General features: G+C 44.0%; 1 protein-coding gene across 4 annotated transcripts in view; it reads left to right on the top strand.

The window, feature by feature from the left end:
- Positions 1 to 16,913, top strand: part of CRYL1 (crystallin lambda 1) — a 148,568-nt gene that overhangs the window by 108,393 nt on the left and 23,262 nt on the right. For 2 of the 4 annotated variants that reach the window (XM_082701694.1, XM_082701692.1), the window contains exons 3-4: positions 4,259 to 4,460; positions 12,398 to 12,592. In XM_082701694.1, the coding sequence (XP_082557820.1) occupies positions 12,485 to 12,592 (108 nt within the window). In that variant the 5' untranslated portion in view covers positions 4,259 to 4,460; positions 12,398 to 12,484. The remainder of the gene's footprint in view (positions 1 to 4,258; positions 4,461 to 12,397; positions 12,593 to 16,913) is intronic. The other 2 variants (XM_082701695.1, XM_082701693.1) reach the window with 1 other exon arrangement.

Genomic DNA, 16,913 nt, shown 5'->3' with positions numbered 1-16,913 from the left:
CCTCTGGACAGATAGAGTTAAGATACAGATGGCCTTGATGATGCTATTTCTGTTCAAAGTACTATAAAATTATTTTATAGTTGAACATATACATGGTGACAAGTGAAAGTAGCTTTGTGATACTATAAAACTTGAGTTTTCAAAAATGAGAACGTTTTTATAAAACAGTGGTTGTCATCCAACAAAATATGTTGAATGGAATTTGTTGTTTTACTCATTGCAGTGACAAAGTGTTTGGGCTAAAAATATCTAGTCCAATTATTACTAAAAAAAGCATCATATTTTAAATTCTATGTTTTTTTTTTCCTCCAAATCTCACATATAGACCCTCTCCCTGTTCTCTGCTGCTTTGAGAATTGCTGCATCCTAGAGATTCCCTGATGGAAATGCATTATATGTGTGTTTGATATGGAGGCAAAACCACAGTCATATAAAAAAATAATTTATGTAGTCTTCTCAGATTTGTCACCCTGAATTTATAGATAGTCTTCATTGGTAATAAGTGGTCTCAGAGATTGACGTGATATCCTTCACATCAACTCATTTATTTTTCATTTTTCTCCTTAAAAATTCATTCCTTGGGGCATCTGGGTGGCTTATTATTTAGGCATCTGATTTCAGCCCAGGTTATGATCTTGGGGTCCTGAGATTGCCCAGCTTTGGGCTCTGTGCTCAGAAAGGAGTCAGTTTATCTCTCTCCCTCTGCCCCTTTCCAGCTTGTGCTCTCTCTGTCTTTCTCAAATAAATAAAATCTGAAAAAAAAAAAACTTCATGCCTTACTATTTTATGTTTTATGCTATTCTCAATACTTTGTTAAGTAAAAATTTTGTATTAAAAATCTTGAGTCTTCCTCATGAGAAATAGTATTTAGAAATGCAGTAAAACTATATGCTATTTGCAGGCTTAAATGAAATATTTTTAATTGTATTTTTTTCATGGCAAGTATTTTAACCCAGTTCTAAATAAATGATTTCATGTAAGGTACTAAAAATAGCGTTGGAATGAGGATGGGAATAGACTCATCCTCAGGATAGCAGTTGATACAGGTGCCACTTCAGCTTCTTGTCCACCCTCTGTGGACACCCACAGAAAGGACTGCTATTTAAAGCAAACAGCAATAATTCTGGTAACCTTAACACCCAATCCCCAGGAAGTAACGTTCGTAAATATGGTCTATGCTGATTTTTACTTTGGAAAGTTCTCTCTAGATTGGGTATGATTTGTTTTAGATTATTGTAAACTCTGTTTAGGGTTTGTAAGATGCTTTTAAAAACTTTATGTTGATGTTAAGGAAAATAATAAGCCTCTGGTTAGGGCACTGTAGAGTTTAGTGTCTGCAATAATGAAAATGTGAATAGATAGAATTAGCGCTAACAGACTTCGTAATGCATATTACTTCCATCTTCAGTTTAAGAATGAATTTCCTTCTGCTGTGATTGCAGTGGGTTTTAGCTCACCTTTCTTTTCTTGCCATGTCTTTCCCTATGTCTAATAGAATTGCTTTGCATGTAAAATACTTAAAGTATTGAGGCCTAATTTTGTTTTACTTTCTTTCTGGAAAGCACATTGAAGATTGCTTCCAGATGTTTTGCATTAACAAATGTAGATTTTCTAGCAACAGGACACCTATCTAAAATGCCTGAATTGATTTTTTTAAAAAAAAATCAATGAAATTTCATTTTCCCCATGAAAATATTTGTTTTGGAAAATGTGTATTGTTGCACAGCAAGTGAGTAAACTTCAGAAAAGAGTTCTTATAAACTTTGCCAGGGAATTATCCAGCACACTGACTTGCCATGGCCATGCTGCTTTTCTAGAACATTCCTAATGAGTTAAATGCCCTCATGGGTAACTGACTAATAACAAAACACCAAAATTTATAAATGATTTACGTTTCAAAGTATAAGTAAGTTAGAGAGAATTAAAAATTATCCCTATAATACCATCATTCAGTTTCTTACTTTCAAGAAGGCAAGGGAAAAAGGAGTGTTTAACTTAGCCTTGCCTTTTCACTGTGTGATACTGCCTGAGATGGGTGAACTCCTTTGGATGTACCAGGTAGGGTTGCGTTGAGAAGGCACTGGCTGAGCTCTCACTTGGTCACATTGCTATAGTTCACAGAGTGAGGTTGCTTTGGATTTAGGTTCTCAATTGTCTCACCATTTGGTACCTTTCTCAGCCCTTCCTCCCAGCGTCTCTTAGCTTTGCAATCAACCACAAGTGATGAAGGTCCTGATTTAACAGCATTTCAGAATTCATTTCTTAGACAAGGCATATTAGCTCACTAATGAATAGCAAGGAAATGAACTCAAGGCTTGACATGGACAGAGGCATTATAACCTGGCCCACCAAACTGAACACAGTTGTTACTATCAACAACAACAACAAAACTTCAAGCAAATGTGCCATTAAAAAAACCCTTACATAATTGTAGCAGGTTTGGGTTTCCTCTGGTTCAAGTTTTCTTGCCTCTTTGATAATCAAATGATCTGAAGAAAGGCATAGAATTTCAGGGGGGAATCTGCATGACAGGCTCACAATAAGGCTATTCATGAGGACTCTTTTATTAGTTTAAACTGTATCTGCATCATTCTTAGTCTCTGGCTTTACTACAAGGCTCCATTTAAACTTAACCCAACTTGCTGACTTAACTGATCCAGGAATTACTCAGTACAATCAGCCAGCTACTGTAGCTTTTTTTTCCTCCCCCTTTTGATAAGGGGATTTAATACAATGGCCTTTACAGTTCTTAAATGACTCCATTTTTTTCCCCTGTCTTTGAGATGTGACGCTTATACGACCTTTTGTTCTTAATAAAATTTCACATAGTTTGATTATATTTTTTAAAAAATATAAATAAATACAATATTGGCTCCCTACCCTCAGAGTAAAACTTTTTAAATCTTGTAGAGGATATACAAATGGAGTTTGTCATTAGGTATTATTAAATCAAACTTGAATATATTTTCTATATTTTTGAGGGGTGATTCTCATATAATTACTAGGAATCCTTCAGCATTGCATGTTCACTTTTACACACTTTTGGTTACCTGCTGGTGTTTATACCATTTCTCCTACCACAGTGCTAACACACTACTCGGGACATCCTTGGTTGGTCCCTGAGTAGCTGCGGGGAGGAGGGTAGGACAGAACTCTGACATCAGAGTGAAGGGATTCTCAAGAATATATTTGGTACCATGTCACATAGAGAGTAGAGGTGACCCACGCTTTAGATCCACACCTCAGACTAGTGGGTCTCAAACTTTAGTCGAAACAACAATCATCAGAGTATTTGATAGAATTACAGATATCTGGACCCCACCCTCAGGGACTGATTCAGCAGGTCTGGGATGAGGGTCTGAGAATCTGCATTTTTTACAAGCACCCAATTAGGTTTCTAATGCTGATGATTACCCAACCATACAGAGACCATTACCTTATATATTCATGAAACCTCCCTGCAAGGCCTCTTGCCTCCAGGTAAGCCACGACCTGTCTCGGGTAGGAGTGACTGCTGTGTGGTTCCCCAGGGGAGTTGGTGGCAGGAGGGAAGGGGCGCCTCTAGTATTTCTAGCTCTGGAGCAGCTTGAGTATCCTTCTCCCGCTCTGCTTCCTTCTGTAGCAGGGCAGTCCCCACTGCGTGTATCACGTTCCCAGGAACAGGCCTCACCTTTGGGCCTGCACTTGGATGTTTGAGAATGTCATCTCCCCCTGCCCTGGCTTTGTGCGTGATTAGAATTTCAGAGCAGTGTTATCTGCAGCACTTAATCCAAATTTGCTCTTCTGTCCTCTTCCCATGCCCCTATTAAAGTAATTTTAGATTTTTAGAAACAAAGGTCCTTTTCAAAAGGATTTCCCTTTAGAAATGGATGTTCAAGAAGTCTTTTGGGAATTATGGATGTAACATGTTCGTTCCTTTCGTGAAGATAAGATTTTTCCTTGAAGATAAGTTGATCCGTTGATCAGGACAGATAGGGAAAATAAGTGGTGTTGACTACTGTTGCTGTTTGTAGCATTTCGCCAAGGGTGCGTGTCCACCCCCATGGACTTGGCAGATTGCCTTATGGGAATGCTCAGACCCATGCAAAAATGAGAAAATACAGCTCCCATATACACGTCACCCAGTTTCCAGAGTTATGGAGATTTGGCTGCGTTTTTCGGAGGCTTTTTGTTTTGCTCTTAAATATTGCTAGTAGTTTTCTGACTGGTCATTTGGGAAATGAATCAAACATCACACATGCTTTGCTTGCGGCCTGAGTGCGGTATCATGAATCATAATTTGAATATGTCCCTTTCAGGAATGTGTTCCGGAAAACCTGGAGCTGAAGAAGAAGATTTTCGCACAGTTAGATCAAATCGTTGACGATAGAGTTGTCTTGAGCAGCTCCACATCTTGCCTCCTGCCTTCCAAGGTGTTCGGTGGCGTGTCACACGTGAAGCAGTGCATTGTGGCCCATCCCGTGAGTGCCTTAAACCTCAGGAACTGGTTGTATCTTATTCTGGTTCTCAGGAGCAATACATTTGGACTAATCTGCTAGTACATTTTAACTGCTTTATTGAGGTATAAGTCATATGCCACACAATTAAAATTGTATAATTTAGTGTTTTTTTATGGAAATATAGAAAGTTGTATGATACCGGCATTTTAAAAAATTTTTTATTTTTTTAAAGATTTTATTTATTTGACAGTCAGAGATCACAAGTAGGCAGAGAGGCAGGCAGAGAGAGGAGGAAGCAGGCTCCCTGCTGAGCCAAGAGCCTGATGCAGGGCCCGATCCCAGCACCCTGGGATCATGACCTTGTTGTGCCCAAATTTCGAGACCCCTCCCCAAAGACGACCACCAGAGTCCAGAGTCAAAGCCAAACAACAAGGGTCGTTTATTACGAGTTCGAACCTGGACCTCCGTGCACTTGTGGCCAGTGACACTAAGAGGTCCCGAGCTCAGGATCACAACACTTTTTATACACTATTTTTGGGGAGGCAGGGACTTAGCATACATCATGGTATCTTGTAACAAATCGCCACATACCGCGGGAAAATAAAAAAGGAACTCTAAATAATATGACTGGTGCGCTACAGAATGGGAAAAGGCTGGGAACGGATTATTGGTTAGGGCAAAGGGCTCTTCAAACAAAGGGTCATTCTTCAAACTGCTGAGTTGGCGCCGCTAGGGTATGTGTCACCCCAGGATTGACCGGGGTCTTCCCGTCAAGCCGTGGGGCACCAGATGGTTGTTATCTCTCGGCCCAGAGCCGGATGGGGAGTCCGGGAGCAGCCATTCTGTTACGTCCAATTCCAGGTGGGGGTTTCTCTGGCGTCAAATGGCTGTTATCTCTTGGCCCCCCAGAGGGGTCCGGGGGTAGCCATTCTGTAAGGTTCAATTCTGGGAGGGGGATGTGTGGTTACAGAGTGTCTATAGAAAGTCTGCTGGTATTTTTCCATCTCCTCATGGGTTAGCAAGCGAAAGTACAGAAGCAGAAATAGCGGTAATGGTTATAATTTAGGCATCTCAACCTGAGCCAAAGGAAGAGGCTTTAAACCACTGAACCACCCAGGTGCCCCAATACCAGCATTTTTAAAAAGAATTTAATCCCCAAATGCCTTGAATTGTACCTGCTTACCTAATGCCTAATGGGGTAGAATGGGATAGAATGAGCAGTACTGACATACTTTCACCCTTATGTAACTCACCATCCAGCTAAAGACAGAGACTGCTAAACACAGAATTCCACTGTTGGGGGAAAAGGTACATTTAAAAAATGTATACACTGAGTAAGATTTTGCAGCCATGTCACTGTGCTGTGCAGTTGACTCAACACAATCCAGAGTAGGATCAGTGTTGCTAAAGTACAGATCCTGGGTCCTGCTCCTGAGATTCTGGTTCAGTAGTCTGATGTTAACCCCCCACCCCTTTTTCTTGTTCCCTTACACACATCTGTTGGGCAGACCTATTCATTGGGAGATCCATGGTGAGGTATATTGGACAGTGAGTTCCAAACTGATGTGCAGGCACATGGTAAATCTTTTTGAGATGAATGTGGTAATGTGAGGAAAGAGGAATCAGAGAGGAGATCCAGGGATCACTTGGTGGGAGTTTGAGAACCAACTGAGCTCAGTGTGACCTTGGAGAACTGGGACAGCCTGTTAGTATAGAAAAGCTGACCTAGCCAAGTCATAATAAATAGGATAGTGGATGACATGGCCACATCCCCCGCACTAGCAGGCCATTGGAGGCTGATGGAGAAGCTGGGGCCAAGCTGGGCAGGATGGGGTTGGGCTGACAAGGGAGGAGAGAGTGGGAAAGAACATAAGCAAAGACCCTGGGCTAAGAGCAAGTGTGGAGTGTACAGAATTGCGAGGAGACCAGTCTGACTGGAAGGGCACCCATACCTCACATACTTGGGGAGTAGGAAGAAAAAGCTGGAAGGCTTGGGAAGAAACAGTTGAGTTGTACAGAATCTTGAGAGTTGCTCTAAAGAGCTGGGACTGGCTTAGGCACAGAGCAGCCTTGTGATGTGGTGAAAATGCTGCCTTTGGAGGGTAATTGGAAGGTTCTTTGTATGTTGAAGATGGCTGAGAGAGGGGAGCAGCTTCTTCACAGAATTGGGGCAATATTCCAAGGATGGGTGACCAGGGCCTCAGTGAGGCTGAGGGTCCTAGACTAAGAGCAGGGCAAATCCTCTTTTTGAGGCAAGAGTAGTTTAGAGTCAGGGAGGGGGGTTGTGTGGTAACAGACTTGCTCTGGGAATTGAGGAAAAAGGGGGAGTCACAGATGCCTACTGGATTCTCTATGCTGAGAAGAGGAACTGCTTGGAGCACCATTCACATGACGATATAGTTCTGGATATCCAGATGTCCTCCTACTGAAATACCATGGAAATTAGAGATTGGTCATAAAATACAGAGGCTTAGACCCACAGAACATGGAGGAAAACTGGTCACGTCTAGCTACCACACAGATACACAGAAATAAGAGGGACCTTAACTGAAGCATCCAAATACCAAGTGCAATGAAACATGTGCTATCTTTGCTTCTATGACATTTACATGTCTGTAAAAAGGACTCTCAGAAACTATAAACCACTTATTAGATTGATTGTTGCTTCAGTGAAAGGTGTAAGCCTCTTGCTTGAAAACTTCCAATTTCTAACCAGATATTTTACTTCTAAGTCAGGTAAAACAAAAGAAAAAAACAACAAAGTCTGATTGTTTAGGAAATACCTCCTAAGTCCTTTAATAAGATTCCTTTATTTATTCCACCTTTAATAAGGTAGGAATCTTATTAATTTTAAACCGCCTGATGGATGAGACTACACCTTACTCACTTTCCTCTCACACCTAACAAGGACCTCCGACTAGTAGTTCAGCCAGTGACTGTTGTATAATGACATTTCTCCTACCATTCCAGGATTGTTCGCTTTTACTTCTTTAATCAAAGGCAAGCAGTGTAGCCAAAATAAGCTCAGACCTTATTTCAAAAATTAATCTCTTACTACTTTTGTAGATCATTTTATATCAAAGCTAACATTAACCAATGCAGATGAAATCACCCAAGTTGACTGTCTTTGGAATTTTATCCTTTCTTTTGTGCTGGTGCTGCCCATTGTTTAATCATGCCATTGAGCTCAAGGAGAGTGGGGAAAAAAAGTGTCTGTGAACAATTCAACCTAAGCTGAATGGAAGGCCCCGAGCAATCCAGAACCATTTACAGTCTTTGAGGAGCTAGTTTCCCTTTAGCCCTGCAGGCCAAGCAGGAGAAGCCCAGCGCATCAGCTCAATGCCACTGCCTCAACTTTGTCCTCCTGTCACCCACGACTCTGCCCAGACAGGAAATAGCGTCAAGGAAAAGGAAGCCCATTCATGCCTCTGAAAGGCTGGGGCAAAAATGGAAAGTCAGCAGTTGTGAAAGATTGCTGCCTCCACCCCTCCACGGAAGAACCAGCAGCCAAGGAGTTTCTACATCCCATATTGTCTCTTGGGCACCTTTTCTCATTGTGGGGTGAGGAGATTTCAGGTCAGTCCAGTACGGTGGGTGAGCGTGTTCTCTCAGCACACAGGTAGTTTGAGAACTTTGAGTAGGCTTCATAGACTAGAGCCAGGAGAGTGACGGGCTCAGGGAGAGGGGTTTCATGTGGCTCTTCTCTGGGTCTCTGCTGGTCTTCCTCTCGAATGTTTTTTATGTTGCCTTTGTCTGCCTCATCTCCTTGTGGGTGTGTGGAGGGGCTCAGGGATGGCCATTTGGTGGCTGGTGATTATCTGAAGGTTGAGTTGGGTTGCATGCTCTCTTGGTACATAGATCTATGCTAACAATCAATCAAAGCAGCCGTTTTCTACTGACAGTTTCAGCCACACTTTACAGCCTTTATTCCATTGGGGACTGGTGGTCCCATAGAGCTAAACAGTGCTGTTTTAGCCCATCAGACGCTCTTGGTACCACTCTTATGAATGTCCTGTAGATTTTGCTGCCTGGGAAGGACACACATCTGCTCAGGGGATATAGTCTGTAATGGAAATAGTTCCTAACGTACAATTCTCACGTAGGTTACTAGTCAGCCACAGAGCTATAACACAGCCTGGAATTAAATAAGGCCCTACCCGCGTAAGGTGCCCCAAATGTTCCCATCCGAGCACTCCTTGCCCATGCTTGCACCTTTTCTGACTCACTCTCCCACCTGACCCGGAACCATTTACCCCCATGTTGATGGTAACTTGAATGTTCATCTGTCTATGGAGAGCATGTGTGTGTGTGTGCATGTGTGTGCAAGCAGTGCCTGTTTCACATGGCCAGCTGCTGCCTTCAGAAGGGCTGCCTTTCCCCCTCTGTTTATGGAGGGTGAGTTCAGGAAGGGGGGTGGGGCTTATCACTAATGAAAGGACTTCACTACCTAAATTATCAAAATGGTGAGGGATTATATACCCCTTCATTTTTACATTCCTCTTGTTAAGAGGAAGAGGAATTCACAGGGTCAGGAGTACCCCCACACCAGCAGGGCTGTGAGAATGAATTGCTGCACCTGTCTTCTGGGAAAAGGGACAGTCTGCTTTTCCTCTGTGAGTTTAACTCTGTTTAATCTGCTGCAGAGAAAATAAACGAAGCCTCTGTGTTGGTCGTGCTGTGCTATCGCTGTGATCACATGCCTTCCAGGCTCTGGTCCAGATTCTGGGCAGGCTTTTCATGAGGTGAATGGAGAATGCCCCCCCTTGAACCTCCCGGCTCAACCTGAGCTCTCAAAGAGCCTCACGGCCGGCTGAACCCAGGACCGTCTCCTCTAACCTTTAAAAAGTTGCTTGCTTTCCACCTTTGTTTGTTCTTCCCGTTTCTTGAGGGCATGTTTCTGAGTTTAACTCCCAGACTCCAGCAGCCAAAGGCCCAGGTCCTACCTTCTGTGTCAGAAACAGAATAGCAGTTGGGAAACAGCCATTCCTTTTCTGTTTAAGAGAGTTGCTTGGTGGGGCACCTGTGGCCTCAGTCTGTTGAGTGTCTGTCTTTGGCTCAGGTTGTGATCCCAGGGTCCTGGGATTGAGCCCCACACTGGGCTTCCTGCTCAGTTGGGAGGCTGCTTCTCCCTCTCCTTCTGCCCCTCTCCCTGCTTATGCACTGTCTCTCTCTGTGTCAAATAAATAAAATCTTTTTTTTTTTTTTTTTTAAGTCGCCGGCTTTGCTTACCTCCTGTCCTCTCCACCTCTCCTCTACTACCATATTAAATTTAAAGTACCAGTCGTTGCCACTCTTCATCTCTGAGCCTGTAGTAGGGATCAGGGTCCTTGTTCCAGGACTGAGGTGTCACAGCAAGAATGACCCCATCCAGGCCCTCAGACTCTGGGAGTTCCTTCCTCAGAAGCTCATCGACTTGAGAGCATGGACACAGAAGTGTGCCAACTCCACCCATTCTAGTAAGCTCAAAGGGCCAGATTATGCAGTGGTATTTTAGTGGGTGGTGGGGAATCAGGATCCTGCAGGGTTTTGAGCTGCAGGTGGTATGATCAGCATCCTGTTTTTAGGGGCTTTTTCCTTAATTTTAATTGTGATAAAATACACACAAGGTTTGCCATCTTAACCATGTTTAAGTATACGTTCAATGGCAGTGAGCACATTCATGCTGCTGTGTAGGCCCCCCACCATCTGTTCAGACTTTCTGTCTTCTGAAACTGAAAGTTTGTCCCCATTAAATAGTAGCTCTCCATTCTGCTGCCCCCAGTCCTGGCAGCCTTGGGTTCTTCTGTCTCTGGGTTTGACAGGCCCCTGCCAGACAGAAGGTCCCCTTGGCAGTGACAGAGAGAATGAACTTGGAGGGGGAGGCCAGTGAGGAGAGCGCCACAATCTCAGTTGGAGGCGATGGCCTGAGCTAAGCGTGTGGTAGCAGGAATGGGTTTTTGAGAGAGATGACTAGAATTGACAGAATCACTGATGGGGAGTGGGGGAGGCGGGGGAGAGGTAGGTGCCAAGGATATTTCTTATGGTACTAAACTTGGGTGTTGGTGTTGTGTTGGTGTTCCCATCAAGATGGAGCTAGGCAGAGGACTGGGGTTTAGGGTGGGAGAGATTGGGGTTTAATTTGTGACAGGTTGAGTGTATGCTTGTTGTCTATCCTAGGGGTGTGTCCAGTGCACAATTACAAATGTGGGCCTGAAGTGGGAGGTGAGCTCTGTGTGAAATCTCAGCATTTTGGGGTGGGGAGGATGCCCTGGGAGCTGCTGAGCTCTGCCCAGAGCCAGAGAGTGGGCACAGAGGGCCAGTGGCAGCCTGGGAGCATCGCCGTTTAAGGAGACTGTGGGCAGAAGGAAAACCTGTGAGGAAGACTTGTCTGATGAAACTAGCAAGTCGCCTATACCAATGCTTTTTAACTGTTGTCTCAGTCTGTGTTTTTGCTACCCATGAGGCTTGCAACATTGGAAGACCTTAAGCCCAACAGCTTAAGCCCAACATTGGAAGACCTTAAGCCCAAGTCTGACAGTAAGATAAAATTCTTGAAAATACACCTACTTTCAGTTCTTATAATTCTGATATTTAAAAAGGCCAGAGGTAGACATTTTTATGAGTTCAGTATAGACAGGAGAGAAGTGTTTCAGTTAAGACACTGATTTATAACTTACTTACATGAAAACAGGTACTATCCTCTCTTGCTTTCTCAGAGGGCTGAGTGAGTGACCAGGGCAGGCTGAGAGCAGAAGGAATCTCTGAAGTAAGCTGTGTGTGGACCAGAGGCCTCTCCTCCTCTCCAGTGTCCTAGGAGAAAGAAAATTTGTCTTTTCTTTTTCTGTAGAAGTCATTTAAAATAGATGCTTCCCTTTTTTTTTTTTTAAGATTTAATTTATTTATTTGACAGAGGGATAGAGAGCACAAGTAGGCAGAGCAGCAGGCAGAGGGAGAGGGAGAAGCAGGTTGTCTGCTCATCAGGGAGCCCAGTGGGGGGGCTTGATCCCAGGACCCTGACCTGAGCCGAACAAAGGCAGATGCTTAACCGACTGAGCCACCCAGGGACCAATAAAATGGGTGCTTCTTGAAGTGACTATAAGATTCTATCAATTTTTGTCCATGTATCAAGGAAAAATTATTTAAAAGGATCATTTGGGGAACAATTTATTGTAGTGCATTTGGCTTTTAATGGCAAGGCTAATCAGGTACCACTAAGCAGCATTTTCTTTGCACCAGGGATAATTCTCTTTGGGAATATTCAAGAACAGTTTCTCAAAATACTCCAAAAACAAAACAAAACAAAAACCCCAGAACCCAAACTGTAAGTGCTGGGCTAGGAAAGCATTTCCATTAGGACCTACTCACTGTGGACCAACCCTTCCCATCTCAGGATGTCAGGGCTGCGGTAGAGTTCTGGTGCTGTGTGATTTCTAGGTGAGATTTGATTGGGGGGGGCAGACGTTTGAGACTTAACATGGAGGAGTTAAGGAAATAGTTTGAGAAGGAAGGAAAAGTTTAAGAAGATGCTGCCAATGATTTTTAATACTGACAGAGTAGAATAGTAAGAACCTGTGGCGATTCTTGTGGAGAGAGTGGCCCTGGAGGCTGGCTGGGGATAGGTAGAAGTCAATAGGTCTAAACAGCAGGTCGCTGAGAAGTCCCATGGAGAGTTCAGGGGTTTGGGGATTAGCCTGGAATGTGTAGGATGGTCATCAGCACCTCCAAATTTCAACCCCGTATGGTGGTATTGACTTTTCTATAAATAAAACCACAGAATTCTGTGCTCAGGTTTTTTCTTTCCCTCCTTTGTGGATTACTTTATATTTCAAGTTTCTTGACATTGGATGCTAAATCTAAAAAGGCCTTTTTAAAGACAATCTGCCCCATCTGACCATTCAAGCTAGGCAAACAGTCTGCCAGAACAGCACCCCAACTCCAGGGCTGTCTTTTGACCCTCTCCCCTTCTGTCTCTCTGTAAGGTAAATCCACCATATTATGTGCCATTGGTCGAGCTGGTCCCACACCCGAAGACGGCCCCCGCGACAGTGGACAGAACCTACGCCCTGATGCAGAAGATTGGACAGTCCCCAGTCAGAGTCATGAAGGAGATTGATGGCTTTGCCCTGAATCGCCTCCAGTATGCTGTCATCAGTGAGGCCTGGCGGCTCGTGGAGGTGTGTGGGCAGCTTCCAGCCTCTGGCAGCTGGAGGGGAAGGTGGCAGCAGTGTCCTGGGGCCTCCTGGGGGGCGGGTAGTGGGTGGGAAAGTCAGAAGCCCTTGGTCCTGCTTGCTCTGTTCTGGGGACTGAGGGCAAACTCTTCTCTCAAATTCAGTCAACAGGCAAGGAAAATAAAAGGTAAGATAGCAATTCATTGTATGTTTCCGAAATTCCTCTGTTACAGTAAGTCATTTGATATTCACACCTGATGACAGACTTCTCTGTTTCCTGCCCTCTCATATCATTACCGCATAATTATCTCTGTGTGACACACGGCGTTTTCTCAGTCTCAGGTTTCCCCCCCAGTTTTATAATTTTTCAAGAGGAGGAGAAAATACATTTTGAATAAACTAGTATCCTCTAAAGAAACCCAGTTTACTGGGCTTGAGGAAGAAACAATGCATAAGCCTTAAACTTGTTAGCAATATGCTCATCTTATATATAAACAGGATATTACACACACACACACACACTTAACCTGTCCTTTCCTGAAAAGATTTTATACGTGACTTTAGAGATCACCTTACTGCATACATTTATATGAAGGACCTGGTGCTGGTCAGGATAGACAATGCGAGCAGCCACTAGATTTCAGTGAAGAGGCCAGGGGTCTCAGGCTCAGACCATCTGGTTTCTGTTCACTCTCTTGCTTCCCCAAGCGATGCTTCCCCAGCTTCTGCATGGGTAAGCAACATTGTCTGCCCACTCTCCTGTTGCAGAAACATGGTAGTGTGAGTGAGTGTCTGTCCGGGTACATAAGGCAGAGGGGACTGGAGCTCAGGCTGAATTGTCTGCTCCTGGAATAGGCCCACACCTTGGTTTACCTCCTGTGGGAGCCTGCGAATCCCAGCCTGAGACAGGAACGAGGAGGCTGGCCTGCTACATCACATGATGTATGTGTTGTTCCTGCATCCTGTTTCTGGTGTTCCGTCCTGTCCTTGTTAGACGCATCATCTGCTCTGACTGCTGTGTGCATTTGCCACATAAAGCTACAATTCTGTGTCCTCACTGTTTAAATCCACTTAGGGCTCCTGTGTCATCAAGGCAGAGTCCTGGGATTTTCATTAAGTTTGTAGTATTAATTTTCTCAAATTGTGGAATGTTTTTATTTTTTTTATTTTTATTTTTATTTTTTTAAAAGATTTTATTTATTTATTTGACAGACAGAGATCACAAGTAGGCAGAGAGCAGGCAGAGAGAGAGGAGGAGAGGAAGCAGGCTCCCTGCAGAGCAGACAGCCCGATGCGGGGCTCGATCCCAGGACCCTGGGATCATGACCTGAGCCGAAGGCAGCGGCTTTAACCCACTGAGCCACCCAGGCGCCCCACAAATTGTGGAATGTTTTTGAGTGTCAGTCAATAGTAGAATATTTTAAAGACACACTGAGCTGAAAGCACCCCGTGGAACTGTATTTAAAATATTTCCACTTGTCTGGAATAGGGGAACACTTTAACAGACCACAAGAAAAGCTCAATATGACAGTTAAACACTGCAAGAGCTTTTAAAGCAGTTTTTACTTTTGTTGGTAAGGTAGCTTGTGCCCTAAAGAGATAAGAGCCCTGAGGTAAATCTTGCTTTCTCCAATCAGAATGATACGAGCCAACTCAACGGAAAAACTCGGAGGCTCTGGTATAATGGAGTTAGGTGGGAGTCCTACATAAGAATTCTGTGTTGACCACAAAGTGAAACTAGCTGTGGTTTGGGAGCTCTGGGTTTGGAAGAGCAGTGGAGGGAGAGCTAGAAGGGTTGTTGAATTTGGCTGCTTTGGCTGTTCTCACAAGAATCCTGCTTGTGTCTCTATGTTTGCTGCTGTGGGACTCGTGTGCCTGGAGTCGCTGTAAGGCACCGAGCATTAAAATCCAGCAGGACACGGTTTCTGACAAACCAAGATGAGGCTATGGAAATGAGAAGATAAAAAGTGTGAATAGAACCTCAAGAATTTTTTTGGCGTATGTCTAGAAGATAACTCGCTTAAAAAAAAAAAAAAAGATGATCTACAGACAATTCAGGCAGATGTAGAATCTGCAGGCCCCTCTCTCCAGGGTGGTGTGAGGCAGGAATGGAACGGCGGACATCCCTGAGCTCTGCTGAGACTAAGTGACAGGTGGAGTGTTTCAGCTGTGGGGCAGGGGCTCAGAGGGGGAACAGGTGGAGGGGATAGGGTCGCCCGTATTGTGCTCCAGGTGCTTCTACCATCGATGCTCAGAGACACCTGCTCTGTTGGCCAGTCAGACGTGGAAAGGCCACTAGCTGTGCACCTGCTCCCAAAGTAGTTGCTTCTGAGGCCAGAGATGCTGCAGGTGTGGGCTCTGAACATCCATACAGCGGGCCCTACTTTCCTTAGATCCTGGGGCTAGCAGAGCCCCAGAGAAATCTTCCCCCGCTCACCTAAGTGGCCATAGGCTCCTCCCTCTGAGTTCTCAACACTGCAGCCCAGCAGACACAAAAGACACGTTTTTCTTACCTCCCACCACTCTCCCCTTGGGACTGGTGGATCAATATTTCCGCGTATTAGATGGGTTGGTTTAAGAAGTCTTGACTTTATCACTTGAATTTCTTGAAGGAAAACCTGTGCTGCCTGGTGTTGGTTTCCACTTAAGACATGGAAAGTTAGGCAAGGTGAGAAAACCTCTCACAAGCCTCACCTTGCTCCGTGCAAATCTGCATGCACATGCTGAGCCCCAGTGAGCACTGGGGTTGAATGACACCCTTTTGACTCACAATTTCAGAGCCAGTTGAACTTGAATTTAGATTTTAGGGTGTTCCAAGTTTACCTCAAAACATCTAGGAGCAGCTTTAGTATAAAAAGGAGCTGAATTGGGGATGTTTTACAGTAAAAATTGAAGATTTTTATACTTCTTAATTTCAAAAGATCCAAAGATATTATGGAATTTATCTTTCTAAGACCGTCTCCTTCTGGGGTGGGTCTTGTGTGTGGGCCAACACGCTAAGGCTCAGCCTTGACGTAGAGAACAATGTGAGCTGAGATGAGCAGGGTGGCTCTCCTCAAGGACTCACTATGGGCGCTTCAGTCTCACTCCTTTCTTGAGCCACAGAGCACGTTGAAATTTGGCAGAACCTTTTCTCTTTGACCCAAACTAGGGTTGGTGCGTTTCCAGGTATGGGAGCTACAAGGTGACTTGGCTGCAGAGCAGTGGGAGGCTTTGGGCAGAACATGGGGCTGCATGCTGCTGTCCAGGCTTCTTGGGTGTGTGTCAGGGGGTGGATTGAGGAATCCTGTCCCACAAATCAGCTCCAAGTGTGAATTTCTAGGGGTCCTACCCATGGGTATAGGGTATGAACTATAGTGGGACAGGTAGGGGGCCTGGCAGAACGATGGTTTGCGTTTCCGCTCAGCCATGGTGGTGTCTTATGCAGTTGTCAGAGGAGAAGAAGGGCACTGCTTTGCCGCTTGCCAATTTTGTTGATCTGGTAGGTTACATCAATTGATTTTCCCATGTTGATGCAGCCTTGCATCAACCTGGAATAAATACCACCAGGTGTGTAATTCTTTCTAGACCTTGCTGGAGTCAGTTTGCTTATGTTTTGTTGAGAAGTTTTTTCTAAGTTCAGAAGAAATATTGGTTTTGTAGTTTTGTGGGTTTTTTTTTAACTGTTTTTATTTGATTTTGATATGAAAGTAATACTGCATTAGCCAACAAAGTAATAATGCATAGTATGAATTGGGAAGTTTTGCCTCTTTATTTTCTGGAAGAGATTATAAAATTTTTGTTAATACTTCTTTAAGTGGTAGAATTCTCCAGTGAGACCACCTGGGCCTGGGAGGGCTCTTTTCCAAGAGATTTTTAATCACAGGTTCAGCTTCTTTAATGGTTAAATGAACCAACCATTTCATCTTGGTTGGGTTTGGGGGCCTGTGGTTTTAAAGAAATTGTTCCATTTCTTCTGAGTCATTGAATTCAAGAGCCTAAAGTAGTTGGCTTTATAACTTTTTATAAAGTTGGCTATATAACTTTTTAACTCATATCCTCTTAGTGTCTACAGGGTCTGTAGTGATATCCCTGGCTTCATTCCTGATGTGGGGGATTTGTGTCTGCTCTCTTTTTATTCCTGTCAGTCTTGCTAGAGCTTATCAATTTTATTGATTGTTTTGAAGAAGCAACTTTTTGTTTCATTGATTTTCTTTATGGTGTTCCTGTTTTGAGTTTCATTAATCAGCTCTGGAAGGCATATTTTAATACTTGCAGCCGAGCATGGGTGAGAAATTCTAAGAAGGGTGGATCAGGGAAAGGTAAGGGAGGTTCCTGTGAAGACCTG

The sequence above is a fragment of the Mustela nivalis genome (genome assembly GCF_964662115.1).
Source record: "Mustela nivalis genome assembly, chromosome: 15".
NCBI lineage: Eukaryota > Metazoa > Chordata > Mammalia > Carnivora > Mustelidae > Mustela > Mustela nivalis.
The sequence above is the reverse complement of the archived record's forward strand: the minus strand, read 5'-3'. Positions and strand labels throughout refer to the sequence as shown.